The sequence below is a fragment of the Perognathus longimembris genome, chromosome 3, assembly GCF_023159225.1.
Source record: "Perognathus longimembris pacificus isolate PPM17 chromosome 3, ASM2315922v1, whole genome shotgun sequence".
Taxonomy (NCBI): Eukaryota; Metazoa; Chordata; class Mammalia; order Rodentia; family Heteromyidae; genus Perognathus; species Perognathus longimembris.
The window spans coordinates 95,280,614-95,302,778 of NC_063163.1; the positions used below are offsets into that span (position 1 = coordinate 95,280,614).

At 52.6% G+C, this 22,165-nt stretch overlaps 1 protein-coding gene across 1 annotated transcript; it reads right to left on the reverse strand.

The window, feature by feature from the left end:
• Positions 1-12,233: 12,233 nt before the first annotated feature.
• Slc25a1 (solute carrier family 25 member 1) lies at positions 12,234-15,562 on the reverse strand. The gene is made up of 9 exons (XM_048343453.1): positions 15,374-15,562; positions 14,948-15,055; positions 14,750-14,849; positions 14,522-14,660; positions 14,009-14,093; positions 13,789-13,893; positions 13,491-13,606; positions 13,337-13,410; positions 12,234-12,951 (listed from the first exon to the last, which is right to left on the reverse strand). The coding sequence occupies exons 1-9, from the start codon at positions 15,465-15,467 to the stop codon at positions 12,837-12,839; spliced, it is 936 nt and encodes a 311-aa protein (XP_048199410.1). The 5' UTR covers positions 15,468-15,562; the 3' UTR covers positions 12,234-12,836.
• Positions 15,563-22,165: the final 6,603 nt, after the last annotated feature.

A 22,165-nucleotide genomic window follows, 5' to 3' on the forward strand; every position in this document is an offset into this window, starting at 1 on the left:
GTTGAGGTCCTTTAGATCACCCCCATATGGCCTGTGGTACCATTCTCACATAGGAGCCGGATGCAGTAACTTGCTTTTCCAGTATATCCCCAACCACTGGTCCTAGAGACCTGATCTCCCCCCCCCCCCCCCCCCCCCCCCCCCCGCCACCACACCTCTCTCTCATATCCTGGGGCTTAAATTCATTCTGGGACTTGAGCTTTTATGCTCTAGGCCATGGCTTCTCTTCTAGCTTTTTGTGTTTAATTGGAAATAAAAAAGTCTCATGGGGCTGGCAATGTGGCTTAGTGGTAGAGTGCTTGCCTAGCATGCATGAAGCCCTGGGTTCGATTCCTCAGTACCATATAAACAGAAAAAGCTGGAAGTGGTGCTGTGGCTCAAGACGTAGAGTGCTAGCCTTGAGAACAGACAGGCTCAGGGACAGAGCCCAGGTCTGAGTTCAGGCCCCAGGATCAGAAAAAAAAAAGTCTCTTAGACTTTCCTACCTAGATCCTCAGACCTCAGCCTCCTGAGTAGTATTACAGGTGTGAGTCACTGGCACCTGGCTCTCTTTATTGCTTCATTACTGTGTTGTGAGAGTTCATTATATATGCAGTATACCAGTCCCATACCTATTACATAATTTACAAATATTTTTCCCATTGTATGGGATGTTTTTCACTGTGTGTATATGTGCGCATATGTGCATATGTACTGAAGTTTGAATTCAGGGCCTTGTGCTCTTTTAGCATTATTTTTGTGCAAGGCTGGAGCACTATCACTTGAACCACAACTCTGCATGTGGCTTTTTGGTGGTTGATTGGAGATAAGAGTCTCACGGGGCTGGGAATATGGCTTAGTGGTAGAGTGTTTGCCTCGCATACATGAAGCCCTGGGTTGGATTCCTCAGTACCACATAAACAGAAAAAGCCAGAAATGGTGCTGTGGCTCAAGTGGTAGAGTGCTAGCCTTGAGCAAAAATAATCCAGGAACAGTGCTCAGGCCCTGAGTCCAAGCCCCAGGACTGGCCAAACAAACAAACAAACAAACAAAAAGAGTCTCACAGTCCTTCCTGCCCAGGTTGGCTTCAAACTGTGATCCTTCAAACATGCCTGCCAAGATTTAGTTCTCTTGCTTCCATCATGAAAGCAAAAAACAGCCAGGAACCAGCGACTCATGCCTGTAATCCTAACTACTCAGGAGGGTGAGATTTAAGGATTGTGGCTCAAAGCCAACCCTGAGCAGAAAAGTCTGTGAGATTCATGTCCAATTAACCACTCAAAAGCCAGGAGTGGAGGGGTAGCTCAGCCTTGAGCAAAAATTGTAAGGGAGAACACAAGGCTCTGAGTTCACACGTCAGTATGGACATGCATGTACACATCCACACACATCCACACTCACACTTAAATCTTGAAAAAGTCTGATTTAGTTCTTTCTGTGCTTGCTTGTGTTTTTGGTGCCACATCTAACAAACCATTTCCAAATAGAGGTGTGGCTCAACTGATAGAGGACTAGCCTGAAGCAAACAAACTAAGCAAGAACCTTTAGCTCTCTGACTTTTTTAAATTAAAAAAATGGGAGCCAGGTGCTCGTGGCTCATGCCTATAATCCTAGTAGCTACTCAGGAGATTAAGATCTGAGGATCACAGTTCAAAGCCAGCCTGGGCAGGAACGTCTGTAAGACTCATCTCCAATTAACCATCAGAAAACCAGAAGTGGAGCCATGGCTCAAAGTGGAGCACTAGCCTTGAGCAAAAACCAGCTCAGGTACTTGAGCTCAAGCCCCATACCCATCACCACCTCCAACAGAAAAAAACAAAAAAAGAGAAGCTGGGAATGCAGCTCAGTGGTAGAGCAAGTGCCCAGCATGCACAAAGCCACTGGTTTGGTCCTTGGCACTGCAAGAAAAATTTGTGTGCTGCTACTGGGACCTGAACTCAGGGCTAGCTGGTGTTCTACCACTTGAGACATGCCTCCAGTCCATCATTTTGCTGGTCAATTAGAAATAAAGTCTCAAAGACTTTTCTGCCTGGGATAACTTCAAGCTTTGAAACTTCAGCTCTCAGCTTCTTGAGTACCTAGGATTATCAACATGAGCCACTGGTGCCAGGCCAAAAAATATTTTTAAACTAATAAGTGCATATGTTTAACTGACATGTAGTAAATATGTGCTTATGAGGTACAGTGTAGCATTTCAATATAAATAGATGAGCTGGGCACTGGTGGCATACACCTATAATCCTACTCAGGAGGCTGAGATCTGAGAATTAAGGTTTGAAGCCAGCCAAGGCAGAAAACAAATCTGAGATTATTTATTTATTTAGTCATGAAGTATGAATTCAGGGCCTGGTTAATTGGCGACTTTACAGTCCAGGGTATCTTTGAACTGTGATCCTCAGATCTCAGCCTCCTGAGTAGCTAGGATTACACAGGTGAGTCACCAGCACCTGGCTCAGGAGACTCTTACCTCCTATTAACAACCAAAAAGCTGTAAGTAAAGCTGTGGTCAAGTGGTAGAGCACCATCCTTGAGAGAAATAGCTAAGGGACAGCATCCGGGCCTTGTGTTCAAGCCCCAGTACTGGAACAAAGCAAAAAAAAAAAAAAAAAAGGAATAAGTACCACTATAGTCAGCCTTGGTGATTAGGGCTGCCCATTCCTGATGTCAGCTGTCAAGGTCAAGGTCCTAAGAAGCAAAGTCTGATGTGGACTCTTGTTCAAATGACTTATTTGGGAAAGTGTTCTCTTGGGAGAAATCAGTTCCCCAGGTCTGCCTTTACCAAGTATCACAAATGCTCTTTTAAAGCAATCATAGGAGCCAGGTGCCATTTGCTCATACTTGTAATCCCAGCTAATCTAAAGGCTGAGATCTGAGGATTGTGGTTCAGAGTCAGCCCAGGAGGGAAAGTCTATGAGACTCTTACCTCCAATTAATCACCAAAAAAGCCAGAACTGGAGCTGTGTCTCAAGTAGCAGAGCCTTGAGCAACAAAGCTCAGGAACAGTAGATAGTCATCCCTTGCTATATCACCATTTACTTATTGCTTCTTTGCAGATTTTCACCTATTTTGTGTGTGTGTCTCTGGAACTTAACTCCCAAGATAGGTGAAGGATCACTATTTACATACTTAAAAAACAAACCGTGATACAATGAAGCCACAATAAGTGATACATGATATAACGAGGAATGACTGTAATTCTACTCAGAACTGCAGGAGCAGGCCAAATGCTGGTGGCTCATGCCAGTAATCCTAGCTACTCAGGAGGCTGAGATCTGAGGATCGAGGTTCAAAGCCAACCCAGGCAGGAAAGTCTGTGAGACTCTTACCTCCAATGAACTATCAAAAAATAAGAAGTGGGGGCTGGGGATATGGCCTAGTGGCAAGAGCCTAGTGCCTGCCTCATATACATGAGGCCCTGGGTTTGATTCCCCAACACCACATATACAGAAAATGGCCAGAAGTGGTGCTGTGGCTCAAGTGGCAGAGTGCTTGAGCAAGGCAGAGCCTTGAGCAAAAAGAAGCCAGAGACAGTGCTCAGGCCCTGAGTCCAAGCCCCAGGACTGGCCTAAAAAAAAAAAAAAAAAAAAAAGAAGTGGCACTGTGGCTCAAAGTGGTAGAGTGCTAGCCTTGAGCAAGATAGCTCCCAGGCCCTGAGTTTGAGCCTCATGACTGACAAAAAAAAAAGTGTTGAGGCAGACATAGAACTACCCTATGGGAAAATAAAAAATGATCTTTTTCTTTTTCTTTTTTTGTCAGTCATGGGGCTTGAACTCTGGGTCTGGGTGCTGTCCCTGAGCCTTTCAGCTCAAGGCTAGCACTCTACCACTTTGAGCACCACTTCCAGTCTTCTGATGGTTAATTGGACATAAGAGTCTCATGGATTTTCCTTCCCAAGCTGGCTTTGAACCAAGATCCTAGATCTCAGCCTTCTTAGTACCTAGGATTACAGGCATGAGCCAATAGCACCTGGCTACAAGATGAGCCTTTTGAGCTTCACTTAGTTACTCATAGGCAAAGTTCTGTTCCAGGCTTGGAAGGCTGTTGTGTGACTCCTATTGTGCTACACACACACACACACACACACACACACACACACACACACACACACACACATACACACACCACCCCAAGATGAAGGCAGTCTTCAGCAGTCAGCTCTCAACAGCTGGAGGATCACTAAAGGAGATGGATGAGGACAGGGCCACCTGTGTACACCCATCAATTGTACCCATTGGCAAATGGCAGTCATTCCCATTTATTCACCTAGATGAATACTTAAACTCCTATTCTTTTATTTGTTTATTATTTTTATTTTTGGTGGTGGTTGTAGGGCTTGAACTCAGGGCCTGGGCACTGTCCCTGAACTCTTTTATTCAAGGCTAGTGCTCTACCACTTTTAGTCACAGCTCCACTTCTGGTTTTCAGGAGGTTAATTGGAGATAAGAGTCTCACAGGGCTTTCCTGCCCAGACTGGCTTTAAGCCACAATCTTCAGATCTCAGCCTCCTAAACAGCAGTATTATAGGTGTGAGCCACAAGCGCCTGGCTCCTATTCTTGGTAAATATACACTTGTTCATCCAGGTGAATGACCCTGAAATTTACCTTCTTGTCTTGGAAAAACCTTGCTAACCCTTGGAGTCAATCATGAATAACCCCTGCTTGACTATAATTATGCTGGACACTCCCCCTTCTACTCACCTCCTTTTGGTCTCATCCAGTTTCGCTCTCTTTGTGCTACTGCTATCTCAATGCTGCCACATGTGTCTCTCCCTCTCCAGTGCTTTCTAACCCACTTTTAGCAACTTTTCTCTCTTAACCCCACTCCCCAAGGTGAACCTCGAGTGATCACATCTTCTCTACAGACAGGAGTTCAAGCTTGGGGTATCCTTGTTTCAATCCTCCAGGGTCAATGGTTTTCCTGCTCTTTGCCATCTCATGTCTCTCAGCCAGTCACTTACTTCCTCCTACGTTTGGTTGCCTACTACCTGTCCAGTGAACTGCCATCATGCCTGTTCTGTCTCTATGGGACCCTCTACAGAGAGACTTTCCTGGTAACCCCACCTGCTTACCGCCCCTCTTCCTAGTATACCCTCCAGGGACAATTCTAGCTCCTCTTGGCTGCTTTTCCCAGTCCGGTCTGGTCAAAGCAGTCAGTGCCAAAAGACAGGGCATGAACCTGCAGGGGATGCTGGAGAACCAGGGGTGGTAAAAGAATAAGCCTTAGGGCAGCCATTATTAGACTTCAGAGGCTGAAAGGTAAAGCAGTGAAGCCAGAACCAAGGTTCTAAAAGCATAAAGGTGAGGACAGGCTGGCTGCTAGGGGCTCATGCCTGTAATCCTAGCTTTTCAACACGCTGAGAACCAAGGATTGGAGTTTGAAGCCAGTCCAGTCAGCAGTATCTGTGAAATTCTATGCCCAGTTAACCACTAACTAGAAAGTGGAGTTGTGGCTCAAGCTAAGGGTCAGCGTTCAGGCTCTGATTTTAAGCCCTATTACAACACAAAACAAAGGTGGGGCCCAGGTGGATAGCCAGCTCTCTGCATCTGAGTCCAGGGGGTTTTAGAAGCCAAATGATAGACTGCCAAAGCAGAAGTGGAAAGCAGTCCCCGATACCACGGCTCAGAACTTCAGAAGAAGCAGAGCGAGGCTGAAATCAGATCCCAGGATGGCCTCCGTTGGGTCATGCTACCCCCCTCTTCTGACACCCACCCCCCATTCCTGCTCCCTTTTCTGTGGCTGCTTGAGGACGCGCGGGCGAGGCCATTCAGTATTCCCCTGATTGCTTTCTTTCATGCCGGTGCCTTTTTCTACAGCAAACTCTCTCTAATGCCGCCTTTATCACGGAATTAGGGGATTTAGGGCCAATCGCACAAAGGGGCCCTCGATAGCAGCCATAATCAAACGCCAATCGGCCCGATCTCGGGCAGGCAAGGGAAGAAAGCGAGCGCGGGGATTAGCGGCAAGTCCGAGGCCGGGCTGGCTGAGATAGTATCGGCCCAGTCTCAGGCGCACGCCGCAGAGAGGGCCGACAGCAGCCGCGGAGAAAGGCCGGCTTAGCTCCTCGCGCCAAGGATTCTGAAACCATTAGGGGGGATTAGCACCCGGGTTAATCTGCTTTCGCCGCTCAATTGTCACCAGAGAACGCAAGAGCCGAAATCACCTGGGTTGGGGACACCTCAGAGTAGAGTCTAGGCAGCAGGGCTCAGTTTCCCCGGTTGTCATCCAGCCAAAGTCGCTTCTACAATTCCAGAAGTGTGAACTGAGTAGCCTTCCTGGGTCATCATCTGGGGAAAACAGCCCCACCCTTTCCTGTCCCAGGCAAAAGGAGACATTTCTACCCCTCTAACTGAACACAGCGCTTGGCCGAGGAAGCAGGCTGCCAAGCTAGGTGGTTGATGACAAACCCAAAAGCTACCTTGGCTTTCTCTTGAGATTCCTTCCCAGGGTATGGGTCACTGAAGGTGTTGATTGACCTACTCTTGTCAGGGCCTCTGTGATACCACCCACAGCCTCCCCGCCCCTTTATCTTCCCAGGCAGGGTGGGGCTGTAGTGGCTGAGACAGTGTCTTCATCCTTTATGACCAGTTGGGTTTTCTCATCTGAGCAATGCAGCTGGCGGGGAGGGTTGGGTGGATTTGGGTAGCACTGGAGAGGCCCCATCTCCTCTCCAAAGGCTGAGAACAAGAGGCCCTGGAGCAATAAAGAAACACTAGGCATAAATCAACAAGGGGTGGGGGGTGGGGAGAGCCCATGACTCAGTGTAAGGCTTCCCTCCTTCAGCACGAACTGGGGAGAGGCATCACAGGCCCCAGTTTTTGTTGTTGTTTGTTTGTTAACCAACTGGGAGCTTGGATGTGAGGGCACAGAAAGACAACCAAATGAAGGGACAGTTTGGGAAAGAGGAACAGGCCTCCTCATTTACACAGGAGTCACGGGGCAAAAAGAGGGTGGGAGGAGGAGAGCATCGTGGGAGAAAATAGCCATGTCAGTGGGGCGTGGAGAAGTCCGGCGCTGGGATGAGGCGGCACCTCCGGTTGGAGTGGAGGGGGAGGGTTGAGGCGGAAGGTTGGAAAGTGTTTCCTCGAGCTAGCGCGCCAGTAGGGCCCTGAGCGGCCTCCAGCTTGGCAGCCGGTCGTCCAGAGAGGCGCCATCAGGGACTCCTGAGGGTGGACAGCGGTGGCTAAACTGACCAAGCACAGCAAGGCCAGGAGAGGGGTCTCGCGATGGAACCCAAGGACCCAAGGAGTGGTGGGAGTGCCCGAGGGGCCTCCAGGTAGCCCAGCCTCTTGACCGAAGGCCAAAGCCACGGGTCGCATTGGCAGCCGGAGTCGGAAACGCGCAGCTCCAGTGCCTGTGATCGCAGGCAGAGCGCGTGCGCGACTCTGCGCGTCCCGGCGCATCCTCGTGACGCCATCAAGCGCGCGCCGTCCCGACGGCGGCCCTGAATTGTCTGGGCCCCCGAGGAAAGCGGTGAGCTTCGCATGTCTCTTCGGTCCAAGTGGCCAGTAAAACCGGACTCTTCCTTCAGAGGTGGGGCCATCTACGCTTCCCCCTCCACCTGCGGGCCTGTCGGCTACCATGCCCAGATCTCCTCACCGGAGGTGACTCTCCTCCAGGCTCTTCTGCTGTGCCCTGGTCTGTCCCGTAGGATTGGCTCCCTGGTCACCATCGCGGTTATCTTATTTTTCACCCCACCCCTCGATTTCATCCTTGGGGGAGCCTCCCAGACTTAGAGAAGAAGATGACCCGGAGGTGACTCGGAGGTCGGGGAAGGGTCCTGGTGGGCGACCGGCCTGTGCGAGCCGTCTTGAGGTTGGCAGAGAACCTGGGCGGCCCAGCCGGGTCAGCTCGGGAAAACCGCGCCTCCCATCCCCCAGCTCAGGAGTGTCAGGAGGCAGCACTGTTCTGCGAGCTAGTGAGCCTCCGCCACTAGGCACTGGGGCAGAACTGCGGAGCTCAAAGGGTGATATGGTGTGTCCCCTGCGGTAATTTCAGGAGGTGACACTCTTTCGACCCGAGTGGGGCCACTCAGGTAATGCCTTCAGGTTAAACCCGGCCAACAGAGGATGAAATGCGGGATAGATGAGCGTGGCCAATTCCTCAAAGGAGACCCTTGTATAAGGGCCACATTGTGGAGCGTCCAGGGGTCAGGGCTTGCCACACAGCTGCAGGGAGACTGCCTTCGGGGATATTTGCTCCAGGGCTGTATGTGTGAGAGAGAAGGCACGGGGGCTTGAATTTAGGACCTGAACCTTTTCTGCTCAAGGCTGGTGCTTCACCACTTGAACCACAACTCCACTTACAGCTTTTTGGTGGTTTATTGGAGATTAAGTCTCACGGACTTTCTTACTCCAGTGGCTTCAAACCAAGATCCTCATATCTCAGCCTCCTGAATAGCTAGGATTATAGGCATCTGCCACTGATATCTGGCTAATGCTCCCTGGGCTTTCCTGTGGCTCTCTTTCATGCTTTCAGGCCAGTCCTCTCCAAAGCCTGAATCTCCGTCCCTGATCCCAGATGTGCCCAATCCTTGATTTTAGATCTTCAGATCTGAGATCAGGAGTGCCTCAGACCCCTAATTATATGTTTTACCTAAAGTTCCAAGATTCCTTTCCAGTGACTCTGAAACACAGTAAAAAAGGTAAAAGGCAACAAAGTACTATTCAACCAAAATTGGGCTTGTTATGAGTGCTGAGAGGGATAGAGCTGGAAAACCAGAATTCTCTCTCTCTCTTTTTATTTGGCCTTGGACTCAGGGCCTGAGTACTGTCCCTGGCTTCTTTTTGCTCAAGGGTAGCACTCTGCCACTTGAGCCACAGTACCACTTCTGGCTGTTTTCTATATATGTGGTGCTGGAGAATCGAACCCAGGGCTTCATGTATGTGAGACAAGCACTCTATCACTGGGCCTTATTCCCAGCCCTCCAGGATTCTCTTAATATGGGGGTGGAGTGGTGGTGGTGGTTTAGGAAGTATGGCTCAGTAGAAAACTGCGTGCTTAGCATGTACAAAGGCCCTGGTTTGGTCCTCAAACACTGCAAAAACCAACCAACCAACCAACCAGCAACAAAAAAAGAAACCCATTTGTCAAGATTAAGTTTTGTAAGTACCAAGCTTTGTCATTTACTACCTGCACAAGGGACATGTGGGGAAAAAAATCCCAGAGCTGCCTGTGCAGCTTTAAGAGAAGCTTCAAGGAATTTGGGATAGCAGAGAAGGACAGCTGTGTGGGGACCCCAGCTTGGGAGGTGCAGCCACCCATCTTCGGCTCCACAGTACTGAATGCAGGGCTGGATGTTGAACAAGCTCTGACCCTTGCCCTAGTCTCTGTGGCCATTGTCTCTCTTGGGCACTGTGCTTGAGGTTAACAGGCTCTTGTCTGTGCCAAGCGTTGGAAGTTTCTTAAGCTGAGTGGAGGCTGACTGTGACTTCCAGCTGGTCTCAGGATGTGGCTGTGGTAGAACATACTGACTTGGAGTACACACACACACATGCACCCCCCCCCCCCATAGGCAAACCCAGCCACCTCCAGAGGTTCTCTCCAGCATTGGCTTTGCCTCTAGTTTAGTGGTTGGTGGTGTGTGGAGAGATAATGCCCCAAGCAGGATTTGGAGCCTCTTCTGCCTCCACATTCACTGAAAGACAACCTGTATCTTTTAGCTCCTTGGTCCCCATTGCTATATGGGCAGGCATTGGTCCCAGCAAGTGGCCTTGGATCTGGCTGGGCTCCTACCATCATCCTCTTCTCTAGCCTGGTTAAGTGCAGATGGCTCTTCCAGAGCCCTGTCTGTCTCTCCAGCTGCTCTGGGCTTTCTCTTTTCCCTCCAACCCTGAGGTGCATCCAACTCTTTCCTGCATGTGAACACCCTCCCCTCACAGAATTGAGGTTGCCTCCTTCAGATGACAGGGCATACAGCCTACGCTGTGGCTTCCCAGGGCAAATGGCTCCTCTGCACTCAGTCCTGGGGAATCAGGCTCAGTCCAGTCAGCATCTCTGAGCTACCTGATGGCCACCCTAAACTTCAAGACACAGGCAAGGGGGTCCTGGGGATGATAGGGCCCCTACTTCTCCTGAGTAGGGGAGCCAGGTTCTGGGCATAGTCTCAGGGAGATGTAGACACATCATCCTGAACCCTGACCTCGGCCCTGTGTAGCCTTGTTCTTTCTTATGGAGGTGGAATGGGAACAAGCACTTCCCTTCCTATGTAGGTGTGCAGAGAAAGGCTGGCTTCTCTGGAGGTATCTGGAGATTTGGGGTTCCCTCTTGGCAGCTACTGGAATAGGGATACTATAAAAAATCTGCAACTGCAAGAGAAAGCTATGCCTTAGTAGCTTGTTCTGGGCTAAGCATGTAGCCAAGTACCTCATTAACTGAGGCAATTCTCTAGTAACCCCATTTCTCAGATTAAGAGGCTGAGGTTAAGCTAGGTACTGGTGGCTCATGCCTATAATCCTAGCTAGCTAGGAGCCTGAGATCTGAGGATCAAGGTTTGAAGCCAGCCCAGGCAGTAAAGTCTGTGAGACTCTTATCTTCAATTAACTACCAAAAAAGTTGAAAGTGGCACTGTGGCTCAGGTGGTAAACTCTAGCCTTGAACCAAAAAGCTCAGGGACAGCACCCAAGCTGAGTCAAGCCCCCAAACTGGCTCTGCCCGCGCCCCCCAAGGTTGCAGTTAGGTGACTTGTGCAAAGTCACACAGCAAACTGGGCATCTAAAGTCTGAACCTGACTCTGCCTCCATCCTCTCTACTTCCTGGGTACTGCAGCCTAGGGGCAAGCCCCAGGAGGAGCCCAGAGCCAGACAGTGCTGAATCCACCCCCACAGCCAAGCTTGAGGCCTGGGTCATGGGGACAGAGAAGCTCTTTGTGTAGGGCTGGGGGCGGGGGGGGGTGGAGCAAGAGAGGGAAGGAGGAGGCAAAGACAGCCCTGTGGTGGGCAGGTTACAGGGGGCCTCTCTGTAGCAGCAGATTGGGAAGTCTGTTGAGAACACATAGTCTAAGTACCAGAATTCAGGCTGTGTAGTGACCTGCCTGAAGTTCCCTCCAACACCTTGTGCTTACTGTGCACCTCATCTCAAGCCCACACCGGACCCTCCGATCTGCCCAGGACCCTTTGCACTCTGCACCTTGTCTTGCACCTGACTCTTCTGCTGCATGCCAGCCCTGCACTTCAGGGAAACACGGCTGCCTATGTGAGGCCTCTGGTGCCACTCATTCTCCACCATGGCTCCTGCAATGGGACTTGTCTGCCCAGAGGCTCCTGCTGGCCAGAGAATCCTAGGTCACAGCCAATCTTTGTTTGCCTTCTCCCCACAGAGGCACTTGAGCAGGAAGGTTTCTACCACTTACACAACCCGGAACATGAATTGGTGGCATCCTGTGTAGGGGATCCTCTGCTTAGCTTTTGGCTCTGAAAGGGGCCAAGGGGGGGGGGGAGTAGGGAGGGGGAACAGCCAGGCTCCTCAGAGCTCTGCAACTTTTTAGGCTTGGCTCCCATCTGGACCTGGCAGGACACTCCAGACACTCCGGGGTGGGGGAGGGCGGGGGAGAGGAAGGGCAGGATAACTCCCTGAGGTCCAAGGGAATACAGTGAGGCACCCAGAAGTCACTAGCTAGGCATGCCTGGCATTTTGAGGGAAGGAACAGAGAAGGCACTCCCCTCCCCCATCCTCAGGACAATGTGGATGTCTTGACTTTACCACTGAGGGCCTCAAGCACCTCACATGTCCCTCCCTGCATAAAGCCCATTTCACCAGCTGAGGGGGCTGAAGTGGGCCATGCCACAGGCTGGGGTTAGAGTTTTGTACCTGATTTTCCTGGGTTCCTCCCCAGGGGAAGGCGAGGCCCACAGGCTGGGGTAAGAGAAGCTCTGTACCTGATTTTCCTGGGCTCCTCCCCAGGGGAAGGTGAAGGGTTACAGATTCTGAAAGTACTCCCCCAGGCCCAGCCTCTGCTCTGCTTCTTTGTGCTGTCCCTCTGATGACTATCCAAAGGCCTGGGAAACATCCCCTTCAGCTGACCAAGGACCTTCCCACAGGAAGATTGGAAGCAGCCCTAAATCCTTGGACTTACCTAATTTGGGCTCTTGGGAAATTCATAGTGTGGCTGTGGTTGCCTTGTTCAGAGTGGACACTAGGATTGTCTGTCATCCTATCTTATTTCAAGTTTTCTCAGATAACCCTCCCTGGGGAGGCTTGGACATCATTGCTCCCCACAAACTTGGGACCAAAAAGGGATGGACACAGGGGCAGGAACTACAACAGGATCCGGTTTATTCTGCCTTGGCAGGGTGGTCCTAAGAGTGGCAGGTGCCACCCTGTCCCGGGCGGAGGGAGGGCCCGAGGGCCAATTAAGGCCAATGGCGGGAGAAGCAGGGGGCATGTAGCCCCTGGAATGCGGTGAGGCCAGGCTGAAGCCCGGAGGCAGCTGTGGTAGGCCAGAGAGCAGGGTGCTCCTGCCACCCAGGGTGGAAGGCACCGGACTGTGACCGGAATATGGCTACAGGGCCGAGGACCTAGGCCACACGGGCACCCTGGGTAGTGGGGCACAGGGCCATGTGACACAGAACACAAAACACAAGTACATGGCTCACAAGCACATGGATAAGTGGGCACAGATTCACAGGCCAGAGGGGCACTTGCCATGGCTGGGCTAGACACATAGACACAAGGGTGATGCTACGTACAGACCACAGGGGAGACACAGCACTATGGAACACATGATGGCCACCACAAACAGACCACGCCACGGAGCTCAAGGGACAAGGGGTCCTTTTGGCACAACTGCACTGGAATCATAAGAGACACAGTGGTGGGAGTTGGTCTGGAGCGTCTGGGATAGTCCCCCCAGTCTCTGGATTTAGTCCGTCTTCCATATTTTGTTGAGCAGCTTCACCACCTCATCATAGATGACGAATACAATAGCCACATCCATACAGACCCGGCCCAGGCGGGGGACAGTGCCCTTGTAGAATCTGGGTGGAGGAGGGGGATAAGTGAGTGGAGGAAGGATAGTATCCCTAAAAAAGCACTCCTCCGGGGCTGGGGATATAGCCTAGTGGCAAGAGTGCCTGCCTCGGATACACGAGGCCCTAGGTTCGATTCCCCAGCACCACATATACAGAAAACGGCCAGAAGCGGCGCTGTGGCTCAAGTGGCAGAGTGCTAGCCTTGAGCGGGAAGAAGCCAGGGACAGTGCTCAGGCCCTGAGTCCAAGGCCCAGGACTGGCCAAAAAAAAAAAAAAAAAAAAAGCACTCCTCCCCCTAGAAACTGGAAGAGGAACACCAAGGCCTAGAAGAAGATAGCCTGGAGCAGGATGGCTGGAGTGGGGACAACAGTCCTGTCCCTTCTCTACTCACGCCTTGAGTCCCTCGTTCCTCAGGATCTGCAAGCTACAGTCCAATGTATTCCGGTATTTGTGTGCCTCCAGGCCCTGCAGGAGCCAGAATGCTCAGAAGTTAGCTCCTGTCTCAAGCCATACCCTTCCCCACCTTCCCAGGGCGCTCCCCCTACCTGCATCCGGGTCTTGATCACATCCAGAGGTGTGTTCCCAAATACACTGGCTGCCCCTGCAATCGCTCCAAACACCCCTGTGATCAGTGGGTTCATGGGCTTGTTGGGATTGTCCCCTAGATGTGAAGAGGAACTGAGGTCAGAGAAGATTACGAAGGAAAAGGAGGGGAGGGTTTGAGGGTTGAGGACAATCCTGGAGCAGGGCCGGTGACAGTCCCCCTTCTCCATAAGGGTGAAGCACAAAGGGCGAAGCCTGGCTTGCAGTATTTGGAGGCAGGGTTGGGGGGTACAGACTTACCCCGGTACCAGTTGCGCAGGGAGGTCATGACAAAGAAACGGATGGCTTGGTTGGAGCCCTGCTTTAGCACAGTGGCTGTGAGGCCCTGGTAAGTCCCCTTCAGTCCTGGAGACAGGAAGGCATGGAGTCACTGTGGTGCCTCCCAGGACCCAGCTGGGGGATGGGGAGAGGGAAGGGAAAGTGCCAGCCTGCCCACAGTCCTTGACCAGGAGTGGCTCACCTTGTTCCCGAACGATCTCCCTTACCCCATGGAAGAATCCTCTGTACTTGGGGTTGGGGGAATTTTGATCATGGATGAACTTCACCTGAGAGTGAGGGAAGCAAAGGAGCTGGCCTCCAGGCCTCCACTTGATGGGTATACTTGGCCCTTTGCCTCCAAGGCAAAGGGCCTACACTGGGAGGCTGGGGCGGGGGTGTGGGGGGTATGAGGGGTGGGGGGAGGTGCGTCTCTCTCCCTCACAAAGAGCCAATCTGGCCAGATCCGAGAAACACCAACCCAGGAGGCCTCAGGACACTAGTGGCCTACTCGGCCAAGGCGTCTCTCAACAGTACTACGTTTGCTGCTCTTTCCCACAGTTTGAGTAACGAATGTGTGTCTTGTTTTTGCGTCCACAGAAGACCCTCCCCACCAGTTCCCCTGCACCTCTAGCCCTATTGGAGATTCTCCCCACTGTAATCTGCCACCGCACCCGTCTCGACTTAATCACCTCTCCCACACCCTTCCCCTCCCCACCTTAATCGTCTCCATGGGGCACACGATCACCACGGCCTCTGCCACGCCGGCGCCCAAGCCACACAGCAGCCCGCGCGTGCTATCCAGCCGTCCCTGGGAGTCCCGCATTTGGTTACTGAGGAACTCGAACATTCCGAACCTGGGGGTGAGGTGGGATGGAGTAAGGGAAGGGGGCCCACCTCCGAGAGCCCCTCACGTGGGCAGCCCCAGGGCCAAGCCCGGCCTCACCTGACGGCCGCCTTGGGGATGGAGCCGTACAGCAGGGAGCTGAGACCCCGGTACAGGCCCAGAACGCCATGGTCGCGGACCGTCTGCCGCACGCAGTCCACTGCGAAGGGGGCGGGAAGGGGGCGGTTGGGGCTCGCCGATGCCCGCCGCCCGCTCCCACCCGCCGCCCCGCGGCCGCCCCCCCGTCCCCCGGCTCACCGATGCCCCGGTACCGCGGCGGGTTCGAGCGCTCGTCCAGCTGCAGCTGCGTCTTCACGTACTCGGTCGGGAATGTGATGCAGATCTCGATGCCGCCCGCCAGGCCTCCTGCGGGGGGTCAGGGCACCCCGGTCCGCAGACGCCCCAGGCGGCGGGCCCAGCCCCTCCCCCGCGCGGACTTTGCCCGGCGCCGCCGCCGTCCACAGCGCCGAGGAGGCCGGGTTGGGTCCCCACGCTCCCACCCCGGGGTCTCGAGGGGCGACCCGCGGGGCGAGCCCACTCGCCGGGTGGGAGCCAGGGCCGCGCCCCCCACGCCCCCCAACCCCCGCCCTACCCGGAAGTGGGGCGGGGCCTCGGTGTCCCGGGCCCACCCGGAAGCGCGGCGGGGCGACTGAGACCGGGGTTCGCGTCCCGGTGGGGGCCCACCTGCCAGGATCGCCTTCCCGGGGTGCGTCAGCTTGGCCTTTTCGGACGCCGGCGCGGCGGCCGCCAAGGCGCGGGGGGCGCGGGGCGCAGCCATGGCGGGCAGGAGGCGGGGCGCCCGGCGTCGGCCTGGGGTCCGAGCCTCGGGCGCTGGGTACCGGGGAGGTAGCGGCGGCGGCGGCGGCGGCGGCGACGGTGACCGGTTATGGTCCCGGGGGCGGGGCGGCCTCGTCAGCTCCTGAGCTCCGCCCCGCGTGGCCTGAGCAGGGCCCCGCCCCCTCCCCGCCCCGTGCCGGCCGGGAAACTGAGGCTGGGGCGGGGCGCTCCTAGGCAGGCGTCGGGGCGGGACCGAAGCGCAGCCAATGGCTACTGGGGGCTTGCGGAGCGCGGCGCGGCAGGGGGCGTGGTCTGCGGGAGGCAGGGCTGTGCCCGGGCGCGGAGCTGTGGGTCAAGGTGCAGCTTCCACCCGCCCGGAGCTGAGCCGGGACTCTCAGGGAGGAAGATGGCTTTGTAGCCCAGGTCAGCCACGAGGGACCGGATTCCCCGAGAGCCTGGAGGCGGGGGACTTCCCCCAAGACCCAGGCAACCAGCCCCATCCCTTGCTGTCTGAGGACACCCCAAGGGACTGTGTGGTTACCACCCTGCACCCCCAAATTGAGAGCCTCCTGCTCCGAACTTGGTCAGGAGAATATTAAAATACAACCCAGCTGCATTCTCCTAGGGACCTTTTCTGGGTAGACGCAGGTCCTCCCTTCCTCCAGGAGGCCCCAGCAAATCTTTAATAGGCTGTGAGACCTAGTAAATTGGGCCCTGTCTCCCCCTACCCACATAAGCACCCATAAAAACAACAGCTTTGCCTTGATAAACCCATTTTAATGTTCATGATAGCAGCCAGGCACTGGTAGTTTATGCCTGTAGCACTAGCTACCCAGGAGGCTAAGATCTGAGGATTGTGGATCAAAGTCAGCCCAGGCAGGGAAGTCCATGAGACCCTTACCTCCAGTTAAAAACCTGTTTAAAGCTGGGTGCTGGTGGTTCATGCCTGTAATCCCAGCTACTCAGAAGACTGAGATCTGATCTGAGGATCACAGTTCAAAGCCAGGCTGGACAGAAAAGTCTGTGATACTCTTAACTCTCCAATAAACTACTCAGAAAAAGCTAGAAGTGGCACTGTGGCTCATGGGGTAGAGTGCCTTTGTGCCTTGAGCACAAAGAAACTCAGTGACTGCCAAGGCCCTGAGTTCAAGCCACAGGACCAGCAAAAAATAAAATAAAAAATCCATTCAAGCTCCCAGTACAGGTGGGAGTGTGTATTCCCGCCCTCCCTCCCTCCCCCCCACCTCTCTCTCTCTCTCTCTCTCTCTCTCTCTCTCTCTCTGTCTCTCTCATGCTCCTTCCCAGGAGCTCCTGGAAATCCCTACAGATTAGAACCTTCCTAACAATGCCTGGCTCCAGTCCAAGGCCTAGAGGCAGGGTCCGTCTCCTGCTGGGTAGTCCTTTTCTTTTTTTTTTTTTTTTCCACCCTGGCCTCCTCAGGCTCTGGGATGATGACTCAGAGGCCATCACTGGCTTCAGCAAAAATAAATAATATCCAGATGTCCTGCCTCTTACTCCCAGTCCTCCAGCTTCCAGAGTGCCACGTTTTGTGGAGAAGTTAATCACTGGTGAGAGGAGGGGTGTGGATACTGGGTGCCTATTACACACAAAGGAGGCGGAGTGTAGCCAGGAGCCAGAAGGATAACCATAAGGAAAACCTGCAGGGACTGGCCACACAGGGCCTGCTGTCAGTGCCAGCTGCCGGCCTGCAGGGGGAGGATCTCACAGTGAGCCAGGCTCTTGCTGCCTGTGTGTTTGTGGGAAGAGGGAGCTGTTTGCTTGCAGGCCACCCCAAGTAGCCAGGGGCCCAGAGAGCACAGAGTAGGATGGCTAGGATCAGTCCTATCTGCTGAGCCTGAAGCAGGGAGACAACTTGCTGGAGGTTACAGTGTAACATCCTCTCTAGAGGTGGTCTAGAAGACAAGCTGGTCTCCAGAGAACAAAATCTCAAAGCAGGGTGTGGTAGCTTAAACCTGTAATCTTAGCGACTTGGGGGAGGGGGGTGGAGATTGAGGGACGGCAGTATAATAATTCAAGTAAATCAATCTCATTCTAGGGCTGTGCACATGCCTTATCTTCCCCAGCAACCCAGGGAAGCATGGTAAGAGGATTGACGTCCAGGCTTGAAAATAACAAGACAAAAGAACCTAGAGGCTAAAGTGGTAGAGCCCCTGCCTAGAAAGCATGAGACAACTGAGTTCAATCCACAGTTATCCCCTTCCAAAATAAAATCTCAAAGACCCAAATTGATGCAGATATAAAAAAAATCACTGAAATCCAGGTGCTGGTGGTTCACATCAGTAATCCTAAAGGAGGCTGAGATCTGAGGATCTCATTTTGAAGCCGGCCCAGGCTGGAAACTCCATGAAATTCTTATCTCCAATTAACCACTAGAAAACCAGAAGTTGAGCTGTAGCTCAAAGTGGTAGAGCTCTAGAGTGGTAGAGTCTTGAGGGCAAAAGTTCAGGGAAAGGGGCTGGGAATGTGGCTTAGCAATCGAGTACTTGCCTAGTATGCATGAAGCCCAGGGTTCCATTCCTCAGTACCACATAAACAGGAAAAGCTGGAAGTGGCGCTGTGGCTCAAGTGGTAGAGTGCTAGCATTGAGCAAAAGAAGCCAGAGACAGTGCCCAGGCCCTGAGTCCAAGCCCCAGGACTGACCAAAAAAAAAAAAAAAAAAAAAGTTCAGGGACTGTACCCAGGCCCTGAGTTCAAGCTCCACAAACAACAAAAGAAAATAAAAAGAAATCTCACTGAAAGGTGTTAGAAAATAGGGAGTATACAGGCAGAAAAAGAGCAATAGGAGAATTCTGATTCAAATATAAGATATGGTTCACTGCTGGTAGCTCACACCTGTAATCCTAGCTACTCAAGGAACTGAGATCTGAGGATCACAGTTTGAAGCCAGTGTGAGCAAGAAAGTCCCTAAGACTCTTATCTCCAATTAGCCACTTAAAAAACTGTAAGGGGACCTGTGGCCTAAGTGGTAAATTGCTAGCCTTCAACAAAAAAACTTGGGGAGAGCACCTGGGCCCCAAGATTGGCACCAAAAATATAAAAAACATAAAAAGAGTTAGATGCCCATCAGTACCCCCACCTGAGCAGCACAGTCCTATTTTCTCAGTGAACATTGGGATGGTAGGCCTCACCATGGAGCTCTCCAGAGGAGTGAAATGCTGAGGACACTCCAGCAGTCCACTCCACACCCTATGCCATCTCCAATTCAGGGAAAGGGATGAGGTGGAGACGAAGCATCCTGTAGAGCCCTGGTGAAGCCTTGGTGGCTTCTCCAGCCCCACACTTCAATAGTGCACTGTGGCCGTGGGCAGTGATGACTCTTGAGCTCCAATTTGTCCTCAGGACACACAGATACCACTGTGTATGGATCCTCAGGGCTGGGACGGCATTCTGGACATTGCCCACTTCTGTCGCCAGCCAGCCAGCCCTGGCTGCCCACCCCTCCTAGCCAGAGGAGTCTGTGTGGTCCCAAGAGATTCGTCACTGGACACTTGGGACACTCCACCCTGGAGGACAGTAATTGTTCCCAGGCCGGGCAGGGAACAGGGTAAGCTGGTGCCATGAGGGACCTTCAGAGGAGGAGCTATGCTAACAGGAAAGCAGCAACGAAGCCACTAGGAGTCCCCCAAACAAGCCCGAGAGAGGAAGAAGACCATAGCACCCTGCTTCCAAAATGTTGGATCTGGAGCAATCAGGTCCAGTGCCTTGCCAACTCCTCTGGCCCTGAGCCAGGGCCGAGGTGAGGGAGGAGCAGGGAACACACAATGGCCCCATAGTCTGTCCTTTGGGTTTGCTGGCTGAGGCCTCAGCTGGGGGCCTGTAGCTCCCTCTATAGGGGGAGGGGGGAGGCTGGGAATGTTTCTTAGTGGTAGAGTGCTTGTCTAGCATGCATGGAGCCCTGGGTTTGATTCTTCAGTACCACATACACAGAAAAAGCTGGAAGTGGCGCCATGGCTCAAGTGGTAGAGTGCTAGCCTTTAGCACAGAGAGGCTCAGGGACACAGCCCAGGTCCTGAGTTCAAGCCCCAGGATTGGCAAAAGAAAGAAAGAGAGAAAGAGAGAGAGAGAAAGCAAGAAAGGAAGGAAGGAAGGAAGGAAGGAAGGAAGGAAGGAAGGAAGGAAGGAAGGAAGGAAGGAATAAATTGGCTTGTAAATTTTTTTCCCCAGTGCCAGGCCTTGAACTCAGGGTCTGAGCACCGTCCCTGGCTTCTTTTTGCTCAAGGCTAGCAGTCTACCACTTGAGCCACAGCACCACTTCTGGCTTTTTCTATGTATGTGGTGCTGAGGAATCGAATCCAGGGCTTCATGTATACAAGGCGAGCACTTTACCACTAGGCCGTATTCCCAGCCCCTGGCCTGCAGATCTTTCAGATGAATTGCTGGGCTCCAGCCCATCTTTCCTGTCAGGAGGGGTCATGGCTTTCTTGTTCAGGACCTCACTTTTCTAGCTCTGCCGCATTGACTCTGTGGGATCCCAGTTTCAGCAGAAAGGAAAGCAAGGCCGCTACATCACCAATTGGGAAACCCTTGTTGCTTTTTGCTCCCCTTCGGTCAGTCCTGGGGCTTGAACTCAGGCTGTAGGCAGTCCCTGAGCTCTTTTGCTCAAGGCTCTACCACTCTAAGCCAAAGCACCACTTTCAGTTTTCTGGCCACTTTGAGTTTTCTGGTGCTTAATTTGAGATAAGAGTCTCATAGACTTTCTGGCTCAGGCTGGCTTTGAACCATGACCCTTACATCTCAGCCTCTTGAGTAGCTAGGATTACAGGTGTGATTTGTTCCACTTTGACAGGCCCAATGAATGGCAATACTATTTCCCAGAGCTAGTGACAATGTCTGGGAATCCTGGGACAACCCTGGGTTAATTGTGTGGCTACAGTGCTGGCCAAGGATAAACATCATCCACATAGACAAGGAACACACTCTGAGGTGTGGGTGGGCCTGAGTTCCTCTCATGCTAATCCATAGGGCAGGAAGAGATTAGGGCCACGTGTGGCCTTTATTACTCAGGGCCTCTGAAAGGAACCACTTGCAGGCCAAGGCAGCACAGGGAGGGGAAAAGCAGTTCACTCATGGGAGCCAGCAGTTTGTGCCCGAGGCAAATTCCACTTGGCCAAGACACCTGAAGGGATGGATGTGCCATCCCCAGCAGGAGGAATCTGGAATCTTGGTAAATCCAATCTGTCTCCCCTGGGCAGTTCCGTCCAGATGACCAAGGATGTCCTTACCTTAAGCTTTTGAAAGTCACCAGAAGCCTCACAAGTAGACATGCTATGGGATGGGATCCAATCCCAGCCTCCTGTGCCCATTTAGAGCAGTGGCCCTGAATGATCTCTATGAGGGCGACTCTGGAGTCACTAATGTGAGCTCTTCAGGCCAGAGCGGTCTTGCAAGCCCCTTGCTCCTTTTTCTTTCTAGTCCATACTAGCTATGGAGGCTTGTTTCCCTCACACTTCAGCAAAAAGCCTCTGCATGGCTAGGGAGCTGGTGGCTCACAACTGTAATCCTAGCTACTCAGGAGGCTGAGATCTGAGGATTGTGGTTCAAAGCCAGCCCAGGCAGGAAAGTCTGTGAGACTTATCTGTAATTAACCACCCCAAAACCAGAAGTAGAGCTGTGGCTCAAATTGGTAGAGCACTAGCCTTGAGCAAAAAAGCCCAGAGACAGCACCCAGAATCTGAGTTCAAGTGCCAGCATCAACAAGAAGGAAAGAAGGAAGGAAAAGAAAAAGAAGAAGCCTGGGAAGGACTGGCTTCAGGCCCCCACTTGACTTGAGGCAGGCTCAGGGCATGGGTAGACAGGCAAGAAAGCATTCTAAGAAAGTGGCCAGGCACTGGTGACCCATGCCTGTAATCTTCACTACTCAGGAGGCTGAGATTTGAGGACCACAGTTCAAAGTCAGTCTGGACAGGAAAGTTCATGAGACTCTTATCCCTAATTAATCAGCAAAAAGTCATAAGTGGAGCTGTGGCTTAAGTGGTAAAATGCTAAGCTTTGAATAAAAAAAAATGGGACAGTGCCCTTGTCCTGAGTTCAAGACTCAGTATTGGCACAAAAACCAAAGAAGGAAGGGAGGGAGGGAAGGAGAAAAAGAAGGGAGAAAGGAAGAAAAAAAGGAGGAAAGGAGAAAGGGAAGGAAGGAGGGAGAAAGGAAGTAACGAAGGAAGGAGAGAAAAGAAGGAAGGAAGGAAGGAAGGAAGGAAGGAAGGAGGGAGGGAGGAAGGGAGGAAGGGAGGGAGAGAAGGAAGGAAGAAAGGAAGGAAGGAAGGAAGGAAGGAATTGGGCCAGTTGATACAGATCTTTGGACAATGGCTAAATCTAGGTTCCAGACAGGGACTCCCTAAGGGATGTTTGATACCCAATAAGAATCTATTGAGGGGCTGGGAATGTGGCTCAGCGGTAGAGGGCTTGCCTAGCATGCATGAAGCCCCAGGTTCAATTCCCCAGCACCACATACGTAGAAAAGGCCAGAAGTGGGGCTGTGGCTCAAGTGGTAGAGTGCTAGCCTTCAGCAAAAAGAAGCCAGGGACAGTGCTCAGGCCCTGAGTTCAAGCCCCAGGACTGGCAAAAAAAAAAATCTATTAGAAAGGAGTCAGCATGTGTCACATGCTCATGTTCAGTAAAAGGGTCACCATCAGTTGTGTATCCAGACTCCAGTGGGTGTTCTCTAAGGAGAGACAGCCT

Bases quoted from the DNA above. Each gene is read 5' to 3' on its own strand.
- Slc25a1 (XM_048343453.1), bottom strand. From the start codon at position 15,467: ATGGCTGCGCCCCGCGCCCCCCGCGCCTTGGCGGCCGCCGCGCCGGCG. The intron at 15,056-15,373 runs GTGGGCCCCCAC...GACCCCCCGCAG, and splicing joins CGGGAAGGCGATCCTGGCAG to GAGGCCTGGCGGGCGGCATC. The intron at 14,850-14,947 runs GTGAGCCGGGGG...CCCCCTTCGCAG, and splicing joins GCCGCGGTACCGGGGCATCG to TGGACTGCGTGCGGCAGACG.